Source organism: Melitaea cinxia, chromosome 12 (genome assembly GCF_905220565.1).
Source record: "Melitaea cinxia chromosome 12, ilMelCinx1.1, whole genome shotgun sequence".
NCBI lineage: Eukaryota > Metazoa > Arthropoda > Insecta > Lepidoptera > Nymphalidae > Melitaea > Melitaea cinxia.
Window position 1 is genome coordinate 11,046,321 of NC_059405.1, and position 23,628 is coordinate 11,069,948.

Consider the following 23,628-nt stretch of genomic DNA (forward strand, 5'->3'; position numbering starts at 1 on the left):
GAGGCTGCTGGAGGCGTACCTCTCCGATCGCAAAGTAGGCCTCGAACATCGGTCGGGGTCCGTGGAGTGGCGGCGGGTCGGCTGTGGTGTCCCACAGGGATCGGTGCTGGGCCCGATCCTGTGGGACATCGGATACGACTGGGTCCTGCGAGGCCGTCTCCTCCCCGGGATGGGTGTCATTTGCTACGCGGATGACACTCTCGTTTACTCCCGGGGACGAGACTATAAGGAGGCGGCGCGGCTGGCTGAGGTCGGACTCGACCTCGTGATCAGCCGCATAAAGAGTTTGGGGCTTCGTGTCAGAATTGAAAAGACCGAAGCCCTCCTCTTTCGCGGGACCGGACGCAAGGGACCCCCACCGGGGGCTACCCTGCAGATCGGAGAGGGGAGGGTCCGGATGAGCTCCCAAATGAAATATTTGGGGCTCATCCTTGACGGAGGGTGGACCTTCGGTCCACACTTCGCTATGGTGGGACCGAAGGTCGTGAAGGTGGCGAGTGCACTGGGCAGACTCCTCCCGAACCTCGGAGGACCCAACGCTGCCTGCAGGCAGCTATATTCCGGAGTCTGCCGGAGTATGGCGACGTACGGTGCCCCGGTTTGGGCGGATCGCCTCACTGCGAAGAATAAGGCCGCACTGCGGTCGGCGCAGAAGATCATCGCGGTGAGGGTGATTCGGGGGTATCGTACGGTATCGTGGGCTGCAGCTACTGCTCTAGCTGGCGACCCCCCGTGGGAGCTCGTGGCGGAGGTCCTTGCCGAGACCTACTCATACGTCTCGGGTAGGAGGGCTCTCGGTGAGAACCTCACGTTGGACGGGATCCTACGGGTGCGCCGGATGGGGCAAGAAGCATTAATGCGGAGGTGGGGGGAGGACCTGTTGGAGCAGCCGTATGGCACTCGCGTAACGGCTGCCTTGCGCCCGGTCCTTGAGCGGTGGATGCGCCGTAAGCGCAAACCCCTCACCTTCCGTCTGACGCAGGTTCTCACCGGGCACGGCTGCTTTGGTGAATACTTGTGTCGGACGGCCCAAAGGGAGCCGACGACTGAATGTCACGATTGTGGCGCGGCGGTGGACTCTGCCCAGCACACCCTCGAGGTGTGCCCGAGATGGGCGGCGCTACGTCGCGATCTGACGACAGTCCTCGGAGGGGACTTGTCACTACCGAGCGTTATCACCGCGATGCTCGGTGACGACGAGTCCTGGAAGGCGATGGTCTCCTTCTGCGAGACATTAATGTCCCAGAAGGAGAACGACGAGCGGATGAGAGAGGGGGCCGCCGACGAGGCCTCCGTCCGCAGGCGACGAACGGGGGTGCGTAGGAGGCGCTACTTAATGCGTCTCCAGTAACGCCCCTGTGCCCATGTCGGGCCGGGATGGGAACCCGGTCCTGCTAGACATGGCGTCGTCGGGATTGTTCAGAGGTGAGCCGGACAGTCCCATGGAGGAGAAGTCTGGTCTTTTCGCCGAGGCCAGCCTGTCGCTGGAGGGATCCTGTTGCCTGCAGTTCCGGGACCCTCCAATTAAAGCGGCTGAAGGCTCCCGCAGGGGTTTTGGTCGGTAGTGCACCCCCAAGTGCTAAGCCGACATACGGTCTAGGAATGCCTACCCGGGCATCCTGGATATCACCCGTAAATGGGTTACCCTGCGATATCAAAAAAAAAAAAAAAAAAGGATAACTTTTTCATTGTCTTTATACTAACCTTCAACAACAAAGTTTCTTAAAAACTGTAACCCAAGAGTAGTAACAAAACACAGGACACATTAAAAGTACATTAACCCTTCAATGTTTCCAATTTTTAAAATTCCGATAAAAGTGACCAGGGTAACATCATTTTCCTACTAATAGTTTTATACACAATCTACTTTTTCATAATATGTGACAGATTAAGAATAGAACGCATTATATTAAAATCTTTTTCTCCATGTAGGTGCAGGCACACTGCAGTTTGGCAGATTTTTTTCACATTCTAATAATTGTTCTTGGATTTTTTTTGCAAGAAATAATGCACGAATTCTAAAAAACTAATTGACATTTGATATATTAGATTGAAAGGAAATTGATAGGATGATTGGATGAAAGCCACATATGATTTTGAAAATATTGAGTACATCAATTGTTGTTGAAAGTATTTGGTATATACAATTGTTATTGAGTACATTAATATATATTTAATTGCCTTATGAGGAAAGAATCAAAGAAATAACTAACCGAAGCCTGGCTAAATTTTAACAAAATCAATAAAGAAGATTTTAATCTTTTTATATAGCTTGGTAGTAAAATATACACAATTTATCATTCTAGGGTTAACGTGACCACTCTATGATACGTTAACTGAACAAAATAAAAGTAATCATTGTCTGCAGCAACACTTAAACGTAAAAATAAATAAAACTACTTACTCAAGGCTTAGTTTATTAAGCGCTATGTAATTAAGCTCTAAATATAATATAAAGCAAACTCTTTGTTACAAAAACACGCGATTCTTACTAACAATGCTATGACCGACAATTTGTCACAAAAAGGTTAAGGTTAAATAACTATACCTATGTTTAGAAATTTATAATTATGACATTTACGTAATATTTAGAATATGTTAAGAATGCGTAACATAAAGTTATTGATAATTATATCTGTAATAGACATATATTGATCTAGCTCACTGACCACTGTATTAATTGTGGATGTTTGACATAATATTTATAATCGGAACAAAACTTTTAATTTTTATAATTATATTCGCTTTTGACTTTATGCTGTGTGGTTACGGCAGTAAAGAATATAGCCACCCACTCTTTTCGCGTGGGTGTCGTAAGAGGCGACCAAGGGATAACACAGTTCCACTACCACCTTGGAGCTTAAAAAGCCGACCGATAGCGGGATAATCATCCAACTGCTGGCTTTGAAATACACAGACCGAAGACGAACAGCAGCGTCTACGGTGTAACAAAGCCAGCCCTGCGGTCACCAACCCGCCTGCCAAGCGTGGTGACTATGGGCAACACATATGAGTTCGCGCCATAATGCTTGGCGCAAACTTGTGGAGGCCTATGTCCAGCAGTGGACTGCTATAGGCTGAAGTGATGATGAGTGACTAGTTTTATTATTTAAAAATATTATGTGATATGTCCAGCAGTGTACTGCGATAGGCTGAATTGATGAAGTGATAATTCGCTTTTACTTCGGTTGACAAAGATATACGACATTTCAATCTTTTTTGTATGTATTTTTTATTATTATTAATAATTATTTATTTTATAAAAATCGACTAAGCTAATTTCTTGATGTAATTATTTGTATTAATATTTAAAAAACTAACGAATAAAATAATAAATTAATAATAATATATGAATATATCAATAAATAAGCATATTAATACAAATAAGCCGTATTAAAAATGCAATTACTTTGTCACAGTAAGAATCGACGTAAAAAACTCGTTGTGATTCGACATGGGCTGGCACTTTACCATTCCATGTTTTATTGATGCGTTGAAGAACTGAGCCGCATTAAACTTTCATTGCTTTATCAGAGTATTATGTATAAAAGTGATTATGTCAGTGTAACTTGGTCTAGTTTATGATTAAAAACGTTTATGAAAAGTAATATTTATATATTTATTTTTATGAATTGTTTCTGTTACGATTTTTTCACGTCGTAATTTTAGACATAGTTCCGTGAAAAAGAGTCGTATTGTGACGTTTCTTAACCTGTTTTACATCTCAAAAATGTAGCTTTCTAACAACGAAAGCACTATTATAATCGATTTTCTAATTTCAAAGTTTATCAGGAAATAAATGAATACTTCATTTTTGTTAAGTGTATCGTGTAAATGTTTAGAAATAACAAATTTAATTGACGATTATAGCTCTTAGAAATATTTTTATTTGGTTCGTAAATTTTTACAAATTCAGTTCCGAACCTAAACTAATTAAACCTTTTTTACTAACCTAAAAATTATTATTACTTTCTCTATGTATAATCTAACATTGATTATTAATCAAACGGCCTGTCTTTAACTGCAAAGGAGCATGAATCATCGGTAACAAAATACAGAACTCGTTTAGAACTAACAAATTATCCTTTTATGTCACACCCACACGCCTATGTAATATGCTAACGGATGCAAATACTTTATAGAGTTCATAGACATATTGCAAGTGTATCCGACAGAGCAATTCTAAAAACTGTGCTTGTGCAAGAACAAGTAGCTTTATCGCTTAAATTGGTTGCTAGCTTATTAGATAATAAAAAATATGTTAAAAAAATAAAAAATAAAACGTAATAAGCTTTATTTTTAACCGACTTAAAAAAAGGGGGAAGTTACTCAATTCGACCGTATATATATTATTTTACCGTATTTACCGTATATATGTTATATATATTATTTTTATGTATGTTCGGGGATAACTTTCGTTTATGAACTGACTTTGATAATTCCTTTTTTGTTGAAATGGAGATATCCCAAGAGTAGTACCATGATACAGAAACCAAGATAACCGTGATAGAAACTCAAAGAAATCGAGGGGAACCCTCGAAAATCGTAGTGACGACTAGTGCGTTTATTAATTTTTTATCGTCTACTTACGTTGTATTACTTGTCGATATAATTGGAGTCGGTTTTTTTCGTTTGCTAGCAAACACAATTACTATATGCATAAAACGCAGAAGTAGTTTAGTACTCTTGTATTAACAGCAAAAATATGTAGGTATATAATAAAATAAGAAAAATTATGAATAAGCAGTTATTTTTCAACTTTAACAAATTTCTTAAATATATGTATATCACCTAGTAATAATTACAACTAGTAGTATAGTATAATTACAACTTTTATTTTCAAGAGTAATGTGACTCGAGACCAAAATCAACGATTACAATTAATTCCTGGAAATTATACCAAGACCACTTTTACGTTTTTGGAGACTTATTGATTCAAGTAAAGGTTGCAGAGTTTAAGGCTATGACAGGTTTTATATCAACAATCTTTAAAACTACAAAAAAGGGTATACTGAATTGATGAATGGTTATTTTGTACAATTTCAATATATAAAATCCAGGTAAGTTCGAAAACATCCTCACTTTTTCTTTGGTCTTGATAAACGACTCGACAATAATGAATCCAAAGGTAATTCTTCAATTTTTTTTTAATTCATAATTTAAAATTAGAAATTTCTAAAAAGACAAAGTATTGTAAATTTACTAAACCCGAAACACCAGCAATTCTAATAATATTGTATTTTTTGCAGATAACGATATTTTTGGGTATTTTAGCCCTTGTTAGAACTGGTTCCTCTGCAACTTATTTCACCCCTGAAACTACGCCGTCATCAATATACTCACAAGTCTACAGTTTGACCAATAATAAAGCATTAGTTGGACCTGCCCCGATATATGAAGAGGATATACCGTCGCAAGAAACAAGAAAAAACTCCTTTAAATCACATAATAATATATATCCTGCTTTGACGAATTTTCAAGCACACGTTTCTGACTTAACACATCCAACTACTTACGATCAAACAGTTAGTGCGCTTAGTGGTTATACACCAAGTGTTTTTTCGTCTCCACTTACGAGTAGTAGAATTTCTATTCCTGTTACATATACAACACATACTCACAGCAACCCTTTTGAAACGCACACATCTCAACTTGTTACAAAAACGTCAGGATCAACGCATAATCCCCGCACACCGATAGACCAAAATGAAGCCATTAAAACTACCATAACTTACGCCGAAGCTCCCGCAGTTTCTCATACCACATTCACAGGACACGGTACAACGTATTCATGGTAAATGCTTAAAATATTTAGTTTTATGGTATGTGCGACTGACAGTTTAATTAAGCTTAGTTATTTTACAACTATGTTAAATGAACATTTAAGGTAATTTTCATACAACAAATTAAATAATGCTTTAAAAAAATATTATTAATAAAATTGTAGTATAGTATATTTAAAAATATGTCTATGTAATATTACAAATACATAATTTGTTAGTAGTAATTTAAAAAATAGAATAATATATGAGTTGATGATTTAAAACTACATCATGCATTTTATTTGTATTCTATTCTTCATGAATTAAATAAAATTCATCGTTGGTTTGGTAGACAAAATACTTAACTTATCCTCTCTTCCTCTTACTGTTCTAGCAACAATATAACTCTATATTTCATAATCACATTACTTTTTCACGGTTAAGAAACAACTTTAAAAAAATGTTACTCACGTTCGTCTTTACCTATTGTCTCATCAACACGTGCTAAATTTACACTAAAGAAAAAAATACCTTCGTATATTCCATTAAGATTTAAATTTAGTTAACATTTAGTAACTCAACTTACCGATTCACGGTATTGTCAAACGAGTTTTTCTGAATCAAACAAAGCCTATAACATTATGGACCTCCATGGATTTTAATACAACTTGTCTAATGTTTGGTCTAGTTTGAGTTGTATGGGGCGCGACAGCACGATTGACCTGTCCAGGCGTCTTTCGAAACGCGAACGTATGAATAAGGCGTTGTACACATTAGAATTTAATGGATAATTTAAAGCCTTTTTACTTTATGCTTTATGTTATTATAGTAATATATTTTGAAATGTGATTTAATATATATTATTAATCTAAAGTATAATTTGAATTAAACACAGGATTTAATCCCAATAATATTAAAAATGCTGTAAATTAAGTTTATTTTAAATTTACAGACACTCTTTTTTAAACAATAAAAAATGGTTACATATTTTGAAGTAGCTACACAAACACTGCTCTTATATTTAATTAAAATATACTTTAAAAATATATAACTTTATATTGTTGATAAAACCAACATAAGGCTCAATAACTACATAAAATTACGTAAAAATCGGTAGAAACTAACAGTGATTAAGCTTAAAAATATTAGATAGTTGACTGCGATTTATCAATTTTGAAACCACGACATTAAGTTTTGCTCAAATGTGAAACCCTTAAACAAAAGCGCCACATGGGTACATTTACACAACTCAAATGAGGCTTGAACGCGTACAGTGAACAACATCTTTGTATGCAAACGTAACCTTTATTCCTATTGCAAAAAGGGTACATAGAATTCGAGTGGTGGCTTGTACTGAATTACGTATTCAATCGCATATGTATCGCGTAAATTCAGCCGGACCCAAATGACTATACCTACATGATCATGATCGATTTATAGTTTATCCGAAGCTTACGTAATCTTATTGAAACATATACGTACTGTAACCTAAATAGGATAATTATAACAATATTTTTAAATACCTTTTTCTAAATGATATAACGATTATAATTCACGCTACTAACGTTTAAATAAACAATTCGAAAATGAATGACTACTAATTCTATTTTACCGAATACAATAAATTAAACAAATTAATTTTAGAATAGTCAGAGACCGTGTTTTGATTAAAAAACTATAATATAATTATATTATATAATATTTATGAAAACGTTTCGCAACATAGCTTTTCTAAATTAGCGAAAACAAGGATAACAGAAATCTAATTACTAAAACCATTGAATTTGAAAGTAAAACAACAAACTAGATATAATTTTTCACGTTTAATAATGTTTTCATTACCTATAAGATGTGTAAATACAAAATAAGAAAAACACTTTTTAATATCTTTAAAATAAAAAACGTACATATTTTCTTAGTTTAATTACAATTTAATGAGTAATGATAACATCAGTAATAAGGCTCTAACGCAAGGCCTAGAATAAGACAAGCTGCGCCGGCTCACGGGGATACCTAACAAGAATGGTATAAAAGTACGCGCCTACACACTGACCATATCACTTGCCGCACTGAACTTAATACAATAAAATGACAGCTAAGGTAAAATTTAAAATTAGATAGATTTTTTTAGTAATATAAAAATAAATTATTTAGAAATATAATATTTTGACCATCGGTACGATATTTGTTTTAAAAATTATTTTCTATGTATAAAAACTTGACTATTATTTTTACCTCGAAATGCAATTAATTACTTGTCTTTCAATAAATATTGTTTTTTTCTAGATTCTAGTATTCCTGTGCGCGGTTGCGGCCGCCCGCGCTGGAGGCTTATACGGAGCTTCTTATGCTGCTCCCGTTGCCTCGTATGCCTCATATGCCGCTGCTCCAGTTGCCTCATACGCAACATACTCATCTGCTCCTATCTACAAGAGCTATGCAGCTCCTGCCTACTCTGCATATGCCGCTCCCGCCGTGGCGTACTCCGCACCCGTCGTGAAAGCCGTCGCACCTGCAGTGTCGACAGTCTCATCTTACTCTACACACACAGCTCACGCTACTCCAGTTGTAGCTAAGACCATCGCCACTTACGCCGCCCCCAGCTATGCTGCGACTTACGCCTCTGCCCCCATCTACAAGAGCTACGCTGCTCCCGCTATCTCGGCATACGCAGCCCCTGCCTATTCTTATGCTGCTGCCCCAGCAGTTGTAAAGAGCTACGCTGCTCCAGCGTACGCATACTCCGCCCCTCTTAGCTACGCCACACACGCCGCTCCCGTCGCAACATACGCTGCTGCTCCCGTGCTCAAATCTGCTGTCACATACTCAGCTGCGCCTGCCATCGCGTACGGTGGTCTCGCTGGCCACGGCTGGTAATCACATAATTGTGTTTGTGTACAAATTTAGTTTTATATCATGTGTATATTTATTTTTATACAACGCGAATAAATTTAAAAAGTAAACCTTTTTTAATTATTTACATGTCCTTTTTAAAATAGTTTTGTACTAGTCTTACCAAGAAAAGCAACATAAGCAACATATTATTATAATCTACTTATTGAAAATGATACTACTACATTGAAAATGATAGTAGGTATTGTCTTCGTTTAACAGTTCTCAAAATAAAAAAGAATAATAAATACGTGATCTCGATAGATTTTAGTTTTTGAACTTTAACTAAAAACAACTATATTCAAGCAATTCCTATTTACCATTTAAAGAAAAGAAATATACTTTATTGTGCATACAAGTTAACAAATATAGGTCACAATCTTAAAAATTTGCTAATTTTATCATTAGAAATACTATTTATACCATTTTAAAATATCCTTTTTTTTATTAAATAAAATGTACTTTAGTGATAGGAATTAAAATCCTATTTGATTTCATTTTTTTATGTATAAAATACACTACCATAACAAAAACGTAGAATTATTATATTTTAATACTATACAGAAATAACTGAATAATTTAAAATTGAATACAAACAAATAAAATTTTCTATACAAATAAATAAAATTAGAGTGTCTGTTTCTAATATTAAAGAACCACTTTTTATTAAATGCATATGTATACACGGTACATATACCAAAGCGAAATTTTTACAATTACTGTCTGTCTATCTATGTAGTTAATAAAACTACATCTGTAATAGAGCTCTAATGTAAAGTATAGAACGAAACAAGGTGCCTATATTGTCGATACTCACATTCTACTCGACACAAGCAGTCCTTGAAAAACCGTCATGACTTACGCTGTTTCCACAGGAATACTTTCTTAACCGACTTCCAAAACGACTAAGTTCTCAATTCGATTGCATTTTTATGTATGTTACCTCAGAATTTTAATCGAAAGAACTTGAATATTTTTTCGTTGACTTACGTTGCATATTATACTGCATAACTTTTCACTGGCTAAACCGATTTCGATGATTCTTGCTTTAATCGAAATCTGATACTTGTCTTGTACTGATTTAGACCCGATGACTACTTTATTAAGTAATTTTTCATAACGCGTATTTATTTGACTATTTTGTCGATGCTATTGAAGTCGGTTTTATTTCGTTTGCGAGCAAACACAATTTTTTAATTTATAAGCTCATAAAAATAATTTTTAATTAAATTTAAATTATAAAATAATAATAATAATAAATATATAATAATAAATAATAATTTAAAATTACATCGTAAATACTTTTTTCTAAGTTCGAGGCAAACATAACGTAAAAGTACAAAATTTTCTTATATCTACATGATAGTTTCTGTCCATTCTGTTCTTAAATTAAACCTTATATCCACATTATTTAAGTAATTATTTTATTAATTTAAATAAATAAATAAATATGTTTGACCTACACGCGCCTGTTCTTTAAGCTAGGCAAATTAATGCGTGTATTTTAAATCATATTTATATGTATTTTATTAAAAATTAACAGAATCTATCCAGACTCAAACCCACCCATTTGAGTATCGAACCCAAAGTGCTGGAACTGAAAACGTTAACTGCGCCAGCGACCCAGTTATTAATAAATGTTGTTATTTATTTATATAATAAAAACATCTGACAGTTCTCATACACACAAAATTTAAATCAACACAAGGATATCAAATGACATTTAACCGGAAATAAGCTGATAGCAGTTACTTGCAAGATGTGCATAGGAACTAGCGATAAGAATTGTTGATTCACGTGCAATTTTTATTCAACAGTAAATTACGTTACAAATGTGAAATACGTAGTGAAAACGAAAAAAAAAAACGTTTATGGATTAAAAATTCCTACAATATAATAATCTACAAAGCTTTAATTTTGTTAATTATTTGCCACCCAAATAATCAAAATTGGCAACCCAAAAATCTTTCCTAAAATTTAAATACTTAAATTAAACTATTTTACATTTCTATTTTTACCGTTTATTCATTTTCATTCAACAATATTTCCGAAGGTACAATTTAGCCTTGACACTGAAATAAAAACTGCCTGGAGCGATGAGTCGAGTCGAGAATAAGTAAATGTCAATACCAATTGTTACCGACTGTATAAAAGCATCTTACAAGTGATCCGAAATTCATTCCAACCACAGCATCCAAACAAACAAACATGTTCTCAAAGGTATGATTAAAAACAAAACTTATGAATAGTTTCATAACAAATCGTTCAGTAATTAGAATTTATTTTACTATTTTACAATGATTATCTCTTTATTTTTTATTTTTTGATTTTCATTTATAATACTTATTATATATTCTTTTTTAGGTTGTAGTCTTCTTGTGTGCAGCGGGCATCGCTTCCGCTGGTAATCTCCTTCATGCTGCGCCCTTGACTTACAGCGCCCCGGTGTCCTCCGTGTCTTACTCTTCTCAAACAACTTCTCACGCAGCCCCGATTACCACTTACGCCGCCCCTGTTGTTGCGAAAGCAATCTCTCCAGCCGTATCTTACCAAACTATCAACACTCACGCAGCGCCCGCTATCACTACGTACTCTGCCGCACCCGCCCTGACTAAAACGATCTCTCCTGCTGTATCGTATTCGTCACTTATTCACTCAGCTCCCGTTTCTTATGGTGCATCCCCAGCTGTATCCTACTCTTCAGTAGCACATACCGCCCCACTTGCCTACACAACTGGCCACGTTCTAACCAAGACCTTAGCCACCCCTGTGTCCTATTCGTCAGTCGCAAGTCACACTTCGCCAGTGACTTACTCTGCCAGTCCTGTTTTAACGAAGACTATTGCGGCTCCTGCAGTAACTACTTATGCTGCTGCTCCAGCTATTTCACACTACGCTACAGCTCCTGTACTGAAGTCTGCTGTCACATATTCAGCTGCTCCAGCAGTTTCTCATGTCACCTACACTGGATTAGGAGCTAGCTACGGGTGGTAAATTACCAATATTTAGTTTAAAAAGATCATAATTTATGTAAATTCATTATTTATTTAAAAAAAATAAAATATTATAATTGTTATTGTTTTTTTTTAATTCGATTGATTTCCAAATGCTACAAAAAAATTACTAAAAAATATTTCTATAATGCAACTACTGAATTATATATGCTTACTTCACTACTGTGTAGTTCATTCATTATGCTAAATAGGAACTTTTCATTAAGTGATTATGGAAAAAATTAATTGCAGAAAAAAAATTGTTTTGTTTGTACAAAACACTCGAGCAAAAACTGAAATTGTTTAGGTAAGTATTAGGAAACTACTTGACTTGACTTTATACTATAGATGAAGATGTAATCTATAATATAAAACGATGATTTATTTTCTAAATCAAAAAAAGCAGTTTTTAGAAATTCTTATACTTATATAATTATGTTAATTAATTATAAGTTGTAATTCATAAAAAGTCATTCATTTAGTCCTTTGTTTCAATGGCTTCTTAATTTTATGCTTTGTAACTTATAAAAAAAGACTTTTGTATTCATGGTGGCCTAAAGGACTATTAAAGCAAACTTGGTACCCTAACGGACAGCACATTTTAGTTTAATGTTGAAATCTGGGCTAGCACAATTAAAACTGGGAGAGTCGAAATTACTTCAAAAAAATCGTCCTGAAAATACGTGTATCAAAAGGATTGTCTAAATCAAATTTGAAATATATTAAAATATCAACATAAATAGCGAAATGCGGAAATGATTTTAATTTATTTTATGAAGAGAAGCCTTGAACTGGTCGTAAGATATAATAAAGATAATTGTGCACTGCAGAAGGCGTCTATGCTCCGACAATAAGAAGCCCTGCGGTCAATAACCCGCCTGCCCAGCGCGGTGACTATGGGCAAAACACATGAGTTCGCGCCATAATGTTTGGCGCGAACTTGGGGAGGCCTATGTGTGTGAGTGTAGCGCAGAAGAGTTCTAAAATCAGGCTGTTAATATTTTGAAAATCGGTACTAATAGCACTTAAATCATCTCTCAGACAAATGGATACGATAAGTAACACACTCAAATAGATACTTTAATTTTATTATAATAAGTTTTTTTGTATCGCTTCAACCTGTCATATAATAATAAATCCACTGCTGGGCTTGCCTAGCCCGATGGCGCGGTTTGTACTGACCCTGCTTTCTGCTCCGGGGGTTTCGGGTTCGATTCCAACCCTGACTCTGGGTGTTATATATGTATATTTTTTATTTATTTATATATGTATTATTTATATGTATGTTTATCGAAAAAAAATATGTAGCTATACCTGTCGGCTGTTACCTATAACACAAGCATTAAGTTGCTTCCTTTAGGAACAGATGACCCTGTGTATATGTTGTAATCATTTATATTTATTTATAGGCCTCTTTTCCTATGTTGGCGGATATATTCTCTACTATGAGTAACGATCCCTATCAGGTGTATATGATAACAACCGGAACCAACGGCTTAACGTGCTCTCCGAGGCACGGTGGGGAAACACAAGGACTGTACAAACACCCAAACCACGGCAAACATCTGTATGGCCAACACAAATCTTTGTCATGTGCGAGGATCGAACCCGCAACCGCCAGCACAACAGCCACAAATTATGGCTGTGACCGTTGCGCCTACGCGTTGTATTTTACTTAAACACACTAATGACAATACACAAAAGATGGTCTTACTTGTGATTTTGTTTCGACTATTACTACTTTAATATAATAATTTCATTTAAAAAAAATTACCACAACATTGACACCATTTATTTATTTATTAATACTTTATTGCACAATAAATTAAAGAACTGTACAAAAGGCGGCCTTAATGCTAAAAGCATTCTCTACCAGCCAACCTTAGGACGTACAAGAGCAGACGTTTGTAGGTGTGCAAAATTGAGTATTAGTAAAATTCACATTAAGAAGAAAAAAAAGGGGAGGAATAATAAGGTAACGGTAGTGGCAATCGTTAAATTATATACACGAGCAATAATTCATATATATACCGTATAAATATATACATACATAAAGAGATACAAACTTGCATATATTTTTTATATTTTTATTAATTTTTATTTTATTAAAAAGAATATGTGAGAAAGTTTTTAATACCGTCTATATACTAAATATCTAAATAGAATAGAATAAAATACGTATAATTTAAACGTAACTACAACTACTTCACATTTTGAAGCAATACCTATTTGAGTAAACTTATTATTCTACATAAGTATTTTATTATACTACATTATTCATTCGTATTAGACTAAAGATGCACTAATAAAATAATTTTTAAGGACAGTGGCTGCCGTACTATAAAAAACGAGTGTGCTTTAGACCACACGACTGAAGTAAAACTTACGAAAACTCTCTGTCTTTCTATCTTCCCTAACTTATATCTCCCTCTCAACTTCCATTCGCCTTACCTGATCACACTTTTCGTAACGCTCTCGTCACACATTCACTAGCTTACTCCATAAGTCAAGCGGGCGTAAAGAAGTTTTACTTCAAAGGTTTTATGAATATAGCGGTAATAATTTCATTTATGGTTTTTTAACCAGTCTTGATACAAAAAAGTCATAATACTACTATATTTAATTATTTGAACAATGATACTGATAAATTATTCCAACGTCTAATAAATGATTTGTTCTTCTGTGATTGTGTAAGTAATTCAAATGCAAATCAGCCAACACAGTAACAGCTGCAACGATTATAATAACTTGACTCCCACATGAAACGTTGAAATAATATAATAAGATTAGATATTAGATATATCGTAACATCAGACACACTAGCAATTGATAACATCTTTAAGCCACTAATAACATATTATTGTTACTATTTATTGTTTCTGTCATTGATAAAAATAGTGTACATATTATATTTTATGTCATATATGTCGATATTTACCAACAAATGTTCTATGAATTGCAATTGTGGTGACCATTTACAACCTTTATACTACAATCAGTAATTTGTTTTTACTTTAATTGGCTTTATGTTTTAAATCGTTGTCCTATTAAAAATAAAGCTTTGGCCTGTAATATACCACTGCTGGCCATAGGCCTCTTTCCCCATGTACCACACCACGCTGCTCCAATACGGGTTGGCAGATTAATATATTAAAAATAAAATGGCTCAAAATACCAATTTTGTGGCAAAAATTGAGATTAACATTTTCAATAAATATTTCGCGGAATCTTGCTATTGAATAGATAATATGAATATTGGCAATTATTATTTTCTTTATTTCAACTAAATTACCCAACCCATACCATAGAAACAGCCCAACGTGGTGGTAAAGCATGGACGAGTTTCGTTGTATTTACCTGACTTGTTCCACACTTTTTTTTATTTACTACTAAAAAGATTGAATTTACTATCATTTAAATGCAACAACTTTTTGGGATTTTATCGCGCTTTATTAACTTTTTAGATTCCCGATTCCGTTTCGGATACTTTACATCAACCATGGTCACGGTAGAACTGAGGTGTCAGACGTCCTAACGTTACAAAATTTATTCGAAACTACCCGACATACATCAATATTTTATTTAGTCCTATCTACCATACCAGAATGTGCTAATTGAGTGGTATATTATGCTTGGTTTTTGATTTAATTATATTACTAATGGGATCCCAAGCAGGTGGTAATAGCCAGCCATCTTCTCTATTGAAATTTGGATGTTTTTCAATTTCAATAGCCTCACGGATCATCCTTAGTTGGATCGGTGTTCTTTTGCGAGGATCTGTGGTTTATCGAATCTAATATAATGGCTTTCTGTGTCTAAACTTAGTTCACAGATTGCGGACTTAGTAGTTAGATTTACTATCATTACTCAAAATTCCTTTTTTTTTCAAAGTCCCTTTAATGATTTACAACCTTTTTTCAAGTTACATAGACTTTAATTATTTTTTTATGTATACGACTTTCTCTATAAAGATATCAAAGAATCTCATATTAAGATCACCTGTGATTTCTCGACATTGTAATAATAATAAGGTCTTTTTCTCCAAAATTCTCATAATCTGTCTGTCATTATTTGTGGAACATTTTCTTCCTTTGCCTTTCTAATTTTTTATAGTTCCAAACTCAATATATTTTTTTCATACTGTTTCTGCTCTCTCTTTAAAATACAATATTTTTTTAAATATCTCGGTTAAAATATGCATCACGTCGATCACAAAATCATCATTTCGTATTTAATTAGAAAATACTTCATAGCTTGACACTTTGTGTGTGTATAACTAAATTAAACAATTACGTATTATGCTATATCCCCAATTTCTATGTAATTTCTCTTGTCTGTCATATATAATTACCATTATTAAATATCTTTTGAATAATAAATACGACTTATAGCTTCATATTTTTCAATATATTTTTTATTCGTTTGGTTTAAAGTGAATTAAGTAATACTCTATTTAGTAAAATTTGTAGTTCATTATACCCTCATGTACGTAGCACGTATGAACTCAGATAGATGGTGTAACAAAGTAACTCATTGGCCAGGCCCGTTTGGAAAAAGGAAACAGGGTAGGCCCCCTGATAAGTGGCTTGATGAAATTAAAAAGATAGCAGGAGAAAATTGGACGTCAAAAGCCAAAGATAGAAAACTTTGGAGTGAAATGGAGGAGGCCTTTACTCGAAAAGAGGTCCTTAAAAGAGAAAGAATAACTACATTTGCATGATTTACTCACAAAATTATTTATTGTATTTTAAGGATAAATAAATGGCTTAATAATAATAATAATACCCTCATGTAGTAAAGAACTTGTTATATTTGTAGATACTTATTAATATTATTTTATTCCTATATACATCGTCATTTTGAAGGCAGAATGTTCTCCAAGGTGAAAATGACTTTTTCTGTTGGAAGTATGTTTTCCTCGATGTTTATCTTATATATTTCTTATACACAAAGATAAAGTTAGCATATAATTAACAATTTTTAGTTAATTCGAATATTTTTTATCAACATTTGATTTTATTCAAAAGTCTAGAAAAAAATACTGGTTTAAGTGATTATGTGTTAATGCTAAAAATTAAAAAATTAAAGTGCATATGGAATTATATAACGTATTTTGTATGTATTAAGTACCAAGGCTATTTTAAGTATAACCAGTAGAGAGCACCTTGACATTGTAACGATACGCCGTCGGCGATGAACCGAGTATTGGGCATATCGCAAATGTCAATACCAGTTCCTTACCACCATATAAAAGCATCTGTTACTGCTGTGAATATCATTCCAACGGTAACAACGGAACTATTAAACATGTATTCAAAGGTACGAAAACATTTTAAGTATTAAAGTGTAACCATAAATTCTTTTCGTGATATTAAAAAAACAACATAAAGGTGGTTTGGGAAACTAACATTGTGAATATAATTTAAATGTTAGGACCGCAATGAGTGCGGTGAATGCGACCGAGTCGCACTGTGGTAAATTCGAGTCAAGACTATCATTGCCAAGATTTCAAGTGTTCAGTAAATAAAATAGTATATTTATTTTGAACTGCAGTAAAGGAAAATATCGTGATAAAACTTACATTTATCTAAACAATTTTAGAGTTTAATATACGCCAACCTACATGGACATGATTTGCTTTTTATATCAGAAGTCAGACAACAGAACAAGATTAATTAACATTATTTTTCTTACCCAGGTGATAATCTTCTTGTGCGCCGCCGGAATCGCCTCGGCTGGTAATCTCCTTCACGCAGCACCGGTCACTAGCTACGCAGTGGCTCCAGTTGTTGCTAAAGCTGTCGCCCCGGCCGTCTCTTATCAGACTATCTCTACTCACGCCGCACCTGCCTTCACTACTTACTCTACTGGTCCAGTGGTGGCTAAAGCCATTTCACCAGCCGTTTCCTATTCTTCAGTCGCACACTCTGCTCCTGTAGCTTATGCAACCAGCCCTGTTACCTACTCGGCCGCTCCCTCTGTGTCTTACTCTTCAATTGCGCAATCTTCACCACTTGCGTACGTCTCTAACCCATACGTAACTAAGACCTTAGCTACTCCAGCTGTGTCTTACTCTTCAGTGGCAAATCATGGTGCACGTGTGACCTATGCTGCCAGTCCTGTTATAACCAAATCTATCGCGGCTCCAGCTTACACTACCTATGCTGCTGCTGCTCCCGCCTACTCAACCTATGCTGCTGCTGCTCCCGCCTACTCAACCTACTCTACTGCTCCAGTACTCAAGTCAGCAATCACTTACTCAGCTGCCCCTGCAGTATCCCACGTTACCTACACAGGTTTGGGAGCCAGCTACGCATGGTAAACAACCAAAGCCATTGGAAATATGTAAATATAATAATATATTGTTGCACGTATATTGTTGAAATGTAAATATTTATGGACAGTCAATAAATGATTATACTGTGAAAATATCTTTCAATATTTTCCCTTTAAATATTATCTTATACATCTATTAGAATGCTTAGCATATTACTCTTTTGAAATGACCTGCTTTTAAGTCGTAGGTAACATTTTATTTTATTACATTATGATTACATAGTTTACCCGAAAAAAGTGTAATACATTATTTATTATTTTATAACGAATTTAACTGTATATCTATGGACATTACTTTTTCTTTAAAAAAAAAGCAAATAAAATTAGGCTCTGTATTTCGATGGCGAGAAGTGTAAATAGTGACATAAAATAAAAAGTATAATTGACGAAAATATATTAGCGATTCAATTTTTTTAACAAGTTGAGGTAAAATCGAGAAAAAGTATTTTTTATGTTCATATTGTGTGTTGTTAGGGATAATATGTCAATGGTTGTTAGTTGACAGATGAAATGTTTATAGAGTAATTTAGTTTTCGTTTCTGAGAAATAAACCAAATTTTATTTTTGCATAATTTCAAAAACAATAAGCATTCAAAGAACCTACATATATAAACATACATTTAGATGTTTTTTTGGTGCTATTGCCAAAAACGAATGCCAATACAAATATGTGATTGTGATCTGTTCACTTGCAGTGTGACTCACAAGAGTGCGCCCATTATTATTTCTAACGCTTTGCTTCGCATTTGAAAGAAAAAAAATAGGCAATAGTCACAATAGTAAACTGAATAGTCGTCGAAATGGCTCATTTGGCACACCCATCTACAGTCTAGAAAAATCTTCTAGCGCGACAACAATCGATGTAAATTTTTAGAAGCTTTGTTGAATAACGATTATGTAGGTACTCTCACAACTCAAATCTTTAATAATTGGGCATATGCAAATCGAGCGTTGTCTGTAAGAAACGGTATTGTGAGATATCGGCGGTGACAGCTGACGTAGTTCTTCCAATAGCGATGCGGCGGAGGGACGTTAGTGAATTCTGTTGTAGAGTCGCTGAGCTAGTACGTCGCGCTGTATCCGCCATGTGGCCTGCCGGCCTAGCATGCATACAACGAGATATCTCTTGACGAGAGAGAGAGATAATGTCTACATCGAGTATTTTCTCGATTACCCTAACATGCGCACTACGAGAGACAAAATTCTCTTCCGAAGACTTCGCCTTGTCGAGTAGAGAAACATTATCAACCATAATCACAACTGAATATCATTCTTATTTCTTATGTTGTAAAGTTGAATTTACAAAGTTATTGACCAATCGTTCCAAACCGGGATGAGCCAACGTTTGTATAATTTCAAACGAGTGACACATGTTTTATTTAACAATGTTCTCGGCCTTTTGGCTAAGATAAAAAGTGTATATCTAATTTAAAAAATCTAATATGGAAAATAAAACGGCGTAAGTAAATGAATTTAATTATATATATAAAACAATATGCTCGTGTTGTGCTTTATATCTTGTCGCACATTAGATAATTGTAATTCTATCACGCATTGTTTTTTTTTTTTTTTAATTTTTAAAATTTTTTGAATTTTTGAATTTTTTTTTTTTTGATTATTGATTTTACTTTAATTCTATTTAATTTTATTTTTACTTATTGATTTTTTTAATATAATTTTGTTTTGTTTTTTATTCTGAATGTTGTCTTGTCTTGTTGTACTAACCCAATATGGACTTATACTTTGGTCTGAAATAAAGTATTATTATTATTATTATTCAGAATAAGAAGCAACAGGGCGCAAATACGTTTTTTGTGTCATTATATGGCACACTTCACTCGACTTTTCGCATTTCCCGCTCTTCGTATACCGAAATTATATAATTATAATAGGGAAACGCCATGGTATACAAAAAATAGGCACCCGGTTTTATTTATTTTTTATTTATCGTCTTTCTCGTCGATAATATTGAAAACGAGAAGTTTCTCTTCCTAAAACGACAAAATTCGACAAAATTACGATGTCATGTTAGCTTCCGTAGAGATAAATATCACAGATCACTAAAATTTAATGATTATCTCTTCTATTGACGTAACGAGAAGAGTATCGCGTGCACGCATGTTAGCTACTGTAGACATAGAGAGATAATACGAGAAAAGGGGTAGACAAAATTTTGTCGTGGCGCGCATGCTAGGCCTGCTGGAGTTAGTAAACATTGACTCCCGCAGATAAATGTCTTTTTCAACATTAATAATTAAAATAAAGTAACTCCTTGTTGTACCTACTTTCTTTTGTTTAAAATATATCTAGAAATCTTAATATCACTTTGTTTGTAAAAAAATAAAAATATGTTTGTACCAGTTCCTTACAACTGTATAAAAGTTTCATCAATATGCATAATATTTGTATCAAAAGCTAGTTATTAGTATTAAATGAGGATAAATTACTATACCAAATAAGACATATTTTAAACATAAAATTAAAAAACTATAGATTTTTACATTAACGAAAGCTGTCATGTTCATGTGAAAAGCAAGACGCAATCGAAGTCGTTTCCTGGTATGTTGGTGCGACATCATTGACCTTTTGGTGTATATAAAATCCTTAAGTACTAATTTCCGTCACTTTGTATAAAATTGTAAAAAAAATGCTCGAACGAATTATACTAAGATGCAGTATACAGACAAGGTGTTCACACTTTAACTCTTACGCAAACATCGACAATAGAAAAGTATACATAAAATGCCTATAGGACCCTCCCAGTTATCGATAACGTGTTATCTCACATCAACACATTTGATAACAGCTTAAAAGACTACCATCATAAACCATAAACAATTTCAATGAAAATATAAAACACCTGCTGACACGTTTACTTTCAAACTGAATTAAAAAACTACGCATTTATCCTTTTTTTTACCGACTGCCAAAAAAGGAAGAGGCTCTTAATTCGACTGTATTTTTTTATGTATGTTACTTCAGAACTTTTGACTGGGACCGATTTCGACAAATTTTATTTTAGTCGAAAGATGGTGTGTGTCATTTGTTTCCACTTAAATTTATTTGAGATCTACCAATTACTTTTCGAGTTATATCTAATCATGCGTTTTTACTTGACATTTTTTTGTCGACCTACATTGTATTATACCGCATAACTTTTTAATGGGTATACCGATTTTGATGATTTTTAATTTAATCGAAAGCTGATATTTATCATGTGGTCACATTTAAATTTCATTGAGATCTGATAACAACTTTTTTTAACGATTTCAACTTTTTACTTGCGTATTTACTTGACTATTTTTTCGTCTACGTTGTATTACTTGTCGATGTAATTGAAGTCGGTCTTTTTCATTTGCAAGCAAATACAATTATTTTTTTTTGAATAGGTAAAGTAGCCTATAAAACATCGTTCTGTGACTCACAGCAGTAGAACTATAATCATTCACGGAGATTAAAAAAAATTTCAAGCATAGCATAAATTATGATAAATCTACAAATAAACATGTGCCTATACTCTTGAATGATAAATTTTTAATGATTCAGCCTATAACATCCTACTGCTGGGCAATAGCCTCTTTCTCCATGAAGGAGAAAGGTCAGAGCTTAATCTACGTTGGCGTATATATTCCCTACTATGAGTAACGATCGTTATCAGGTGTCTAATATCTATGATAATAACCAGGACCGACAGTTGATCGTGCTCTCCGGGGCACGATGAGAAGACCTCCAAGAACAGACAACCAGACTGGGAAGAAATATTTGTAGAAATACAAATTTCCATCACAAGCGGGAATCGAACCCGCAATCAAAGGTATGAGTGCCTAAACGCTAACACACCACTACACCAGAGCGATGTCTCTAAAATTTTCTTTTTATTTTCTCTATAAAAATTACTTTCTTTTCTGCTATAATATATTGGTTTATTTTGCACTCACTCGTTTTCTTAAAGTCTTCTATAAAATATTATATATAATTATTATATAATAATATATCCTAAAATATAGCATTTTTTTTAAATTTCTGTATTAAATGTAAGAATGATTTTTTATTTAAAAGTACTTTTTCTTACCGCGTAAAACAACCTGATCTCAACGTAAAAAAATACCTAGTCTCACTAGATAGAATAAATTCTATTATTTAATAAGTGTGTAGTTAAAAAAAACATTGTAAGATAGTAATGTCAGTTTATTAAATTTAAATATGATATCCCATAACGTTATCAATAATTAACAATTTTACATTTATAAAAGTATATTACAGTGAAAATATATATACAAACATTTGCTTATTGAGTAAATTACCATCCGTGAGCGCCTCCATATCCGTAAGAAATAGCTGGTGCAGCGGCATAAGAGATTGCAGGGGCCACAGAATACGATGAGTAAGCGGGAGCAGCGGCGTATGTAGCTACTGGTGCAGCTTGTGTTGCCAACGAGCCATACGATATAGCTGGAGCTGCGTAACTTGTAACAGCCGGTACTGAATAAGTTTTGGCTACGACTGGCGCAGCAGCGGCGTAAGAACTTGCTAATACAGGTGCAGGTGCGGCGTAGGTCTTTGCAAATACGGGAGCGGTGTATGCAACTGGACTGGTGTGAGTAGACACTGATTGATAGGAGACTGCTGAGGCAGGAGCAGCGCCGTATGTAGTGATAGGTGTCGCAACTGTCTTAGCTCCAACCGGCGCCGCGTACGATACAATAGGAGCCGCAGCATACGAAGCTACTGGAGTGGTAGAGTACGTTGCTACTGGAGCGGTAGAGTACGTTGCTACTGGAGCAGCAGAGTACGTTGCTACTGGAGAGGTAGAGTACGTTGCTACTGGAGCGGTAGAGTACGTTGCTACTGGAGCAGCAGAGTACGTTGCTACTGGAGAGGTAGAGTACGTTGCTACTGGAGCTGCAGCATATGCTGCTACTGGAGCTCCATGAGTGGTAGTCGTGGTAGAATAAGAAACAGAAGTGGCGGGTGCGCTGTATGCCACGGGTGCCGCATGCAGTAGGTTACCAGCGGAAGCAATGCCCGCGGCACAGAGTAAAATAACGACCTGAAAGAATATTTTTCATGTAAAAAAAATAGTTCTTTGTTGAAAAAAAAATTACACGACTATTTTATAATTATCTAAACTCTCATATCGACTACAATATTACAATTGAAAATATCGGTGATATTCTTTAGACAAATAAAAATAGCACTATAAATCGAAATATTTTTCACAATTAAAAGAATATTCGTACCTTAGAATACATGTTAGGTTAATAGATTATCTTTACAGAGTAACTTCTAAAGCACACGCGTTCACTTTTATACTATACCAAGCAAACTGGTATCTAATTCTTGCAGAAGCTTAATGCAACATGAATGCATATCCTGTGATATTGAAAAACTTGTTTTGTCGTCTTGCAACAAAGATTATTTTGATCAGTACATAAAAGCTATGTAAGCTCCCGTCCAACTGTAAAAATGTCAGGGCAAAACTACTTTGTATATATGTAAATATTAGTTATTAATTGACAAAGTACTATTATGAGATTTTCTAATTTGTAGCGAGGTTTTTCGTCACGATTAATGCAAGGTATAGCCCTCTTTCTCAATGTACGTCCAGGGATCGACAGCTTAACGTCCTCTTCGAGGCACGGTGG

At 34.6% G+C, this 23,628-nt stretch overlaps 2 protein-coding genes across 2 annotated transcripts; one reads left to right on the forward strand and one right to left on the reverse strand.

The window, feature by feature from the left end:
* Positions 1-7,755: 7,755 nt before the first annotated feature.
* Positions 7,756-18,076, forward strand: LOC123658242 (ice-structuring glycoprotein-like). The gene is made up of 6 exons (XM_045593683.1): positions 7,756-7,862; positions 8,049-8,636; positions 11,019-11,644; positions 16,513-16,529; positions 16,881-16,966; positions 17,346-18,076. Exons 1-6 carry the CDS (start codon positions 7,851-7,853, stop codon positions 17,967-17,969), a joined length of 1,953 nt encoding a protein of 650 aa, XP_045449639.1. The 5' UTR covers positions 7,756-7,850; the 3' UTR covers positions 17,970-18,076.
* A 4,143-nt stretch (positions 18,077-22,219) lies between these two features.
* LOC123658464 (cuticle protein 16.5-like) lies at positions 22,220-23,311 on the reverse strand. The gene is made up of 2 exons (XM_045593882.1): positions 23,224-23,311; positions 22,220-23,033 (listed from the first exon to the last, which is right to left on the reverse strand). The coding sequence occupies exons 1-2, from the start codon at positions 23,233-23,235 to the stop codon at positions 22,284-22,286; spliced, it is 762 nt and encodes a 253-aa protein (XP_045449838.1). The 5' UTR covers positions 23,236-23,311; the 3' UTR covers positions 22,220-22,283.
* Positions 23,312-23,628: the final 317 nt, after the last annotated feature.

What these genes read in the sequence shown, in the direction of transcription:
- LOC123658242 (XM_045593683.1), top strand. An exon ending in GTCTCGCTGGCCACGGCTGG is followed by an intron (nt 8,637 to 11,018) that starts TAATCACATAAT and finishes ATTCTTTTTTAG; the next exon opens with GTTGTAGTCTTCTTGTGTGC. An exon ending in TATTAAACATGTATTCAAAG is followed by an intron (nt 16,967 to 17,345) that starts GTACGAAAACAT and finishes TTTCTTACCCAG; the next exon opens with GTGATAATCTTCTTGTGCGC.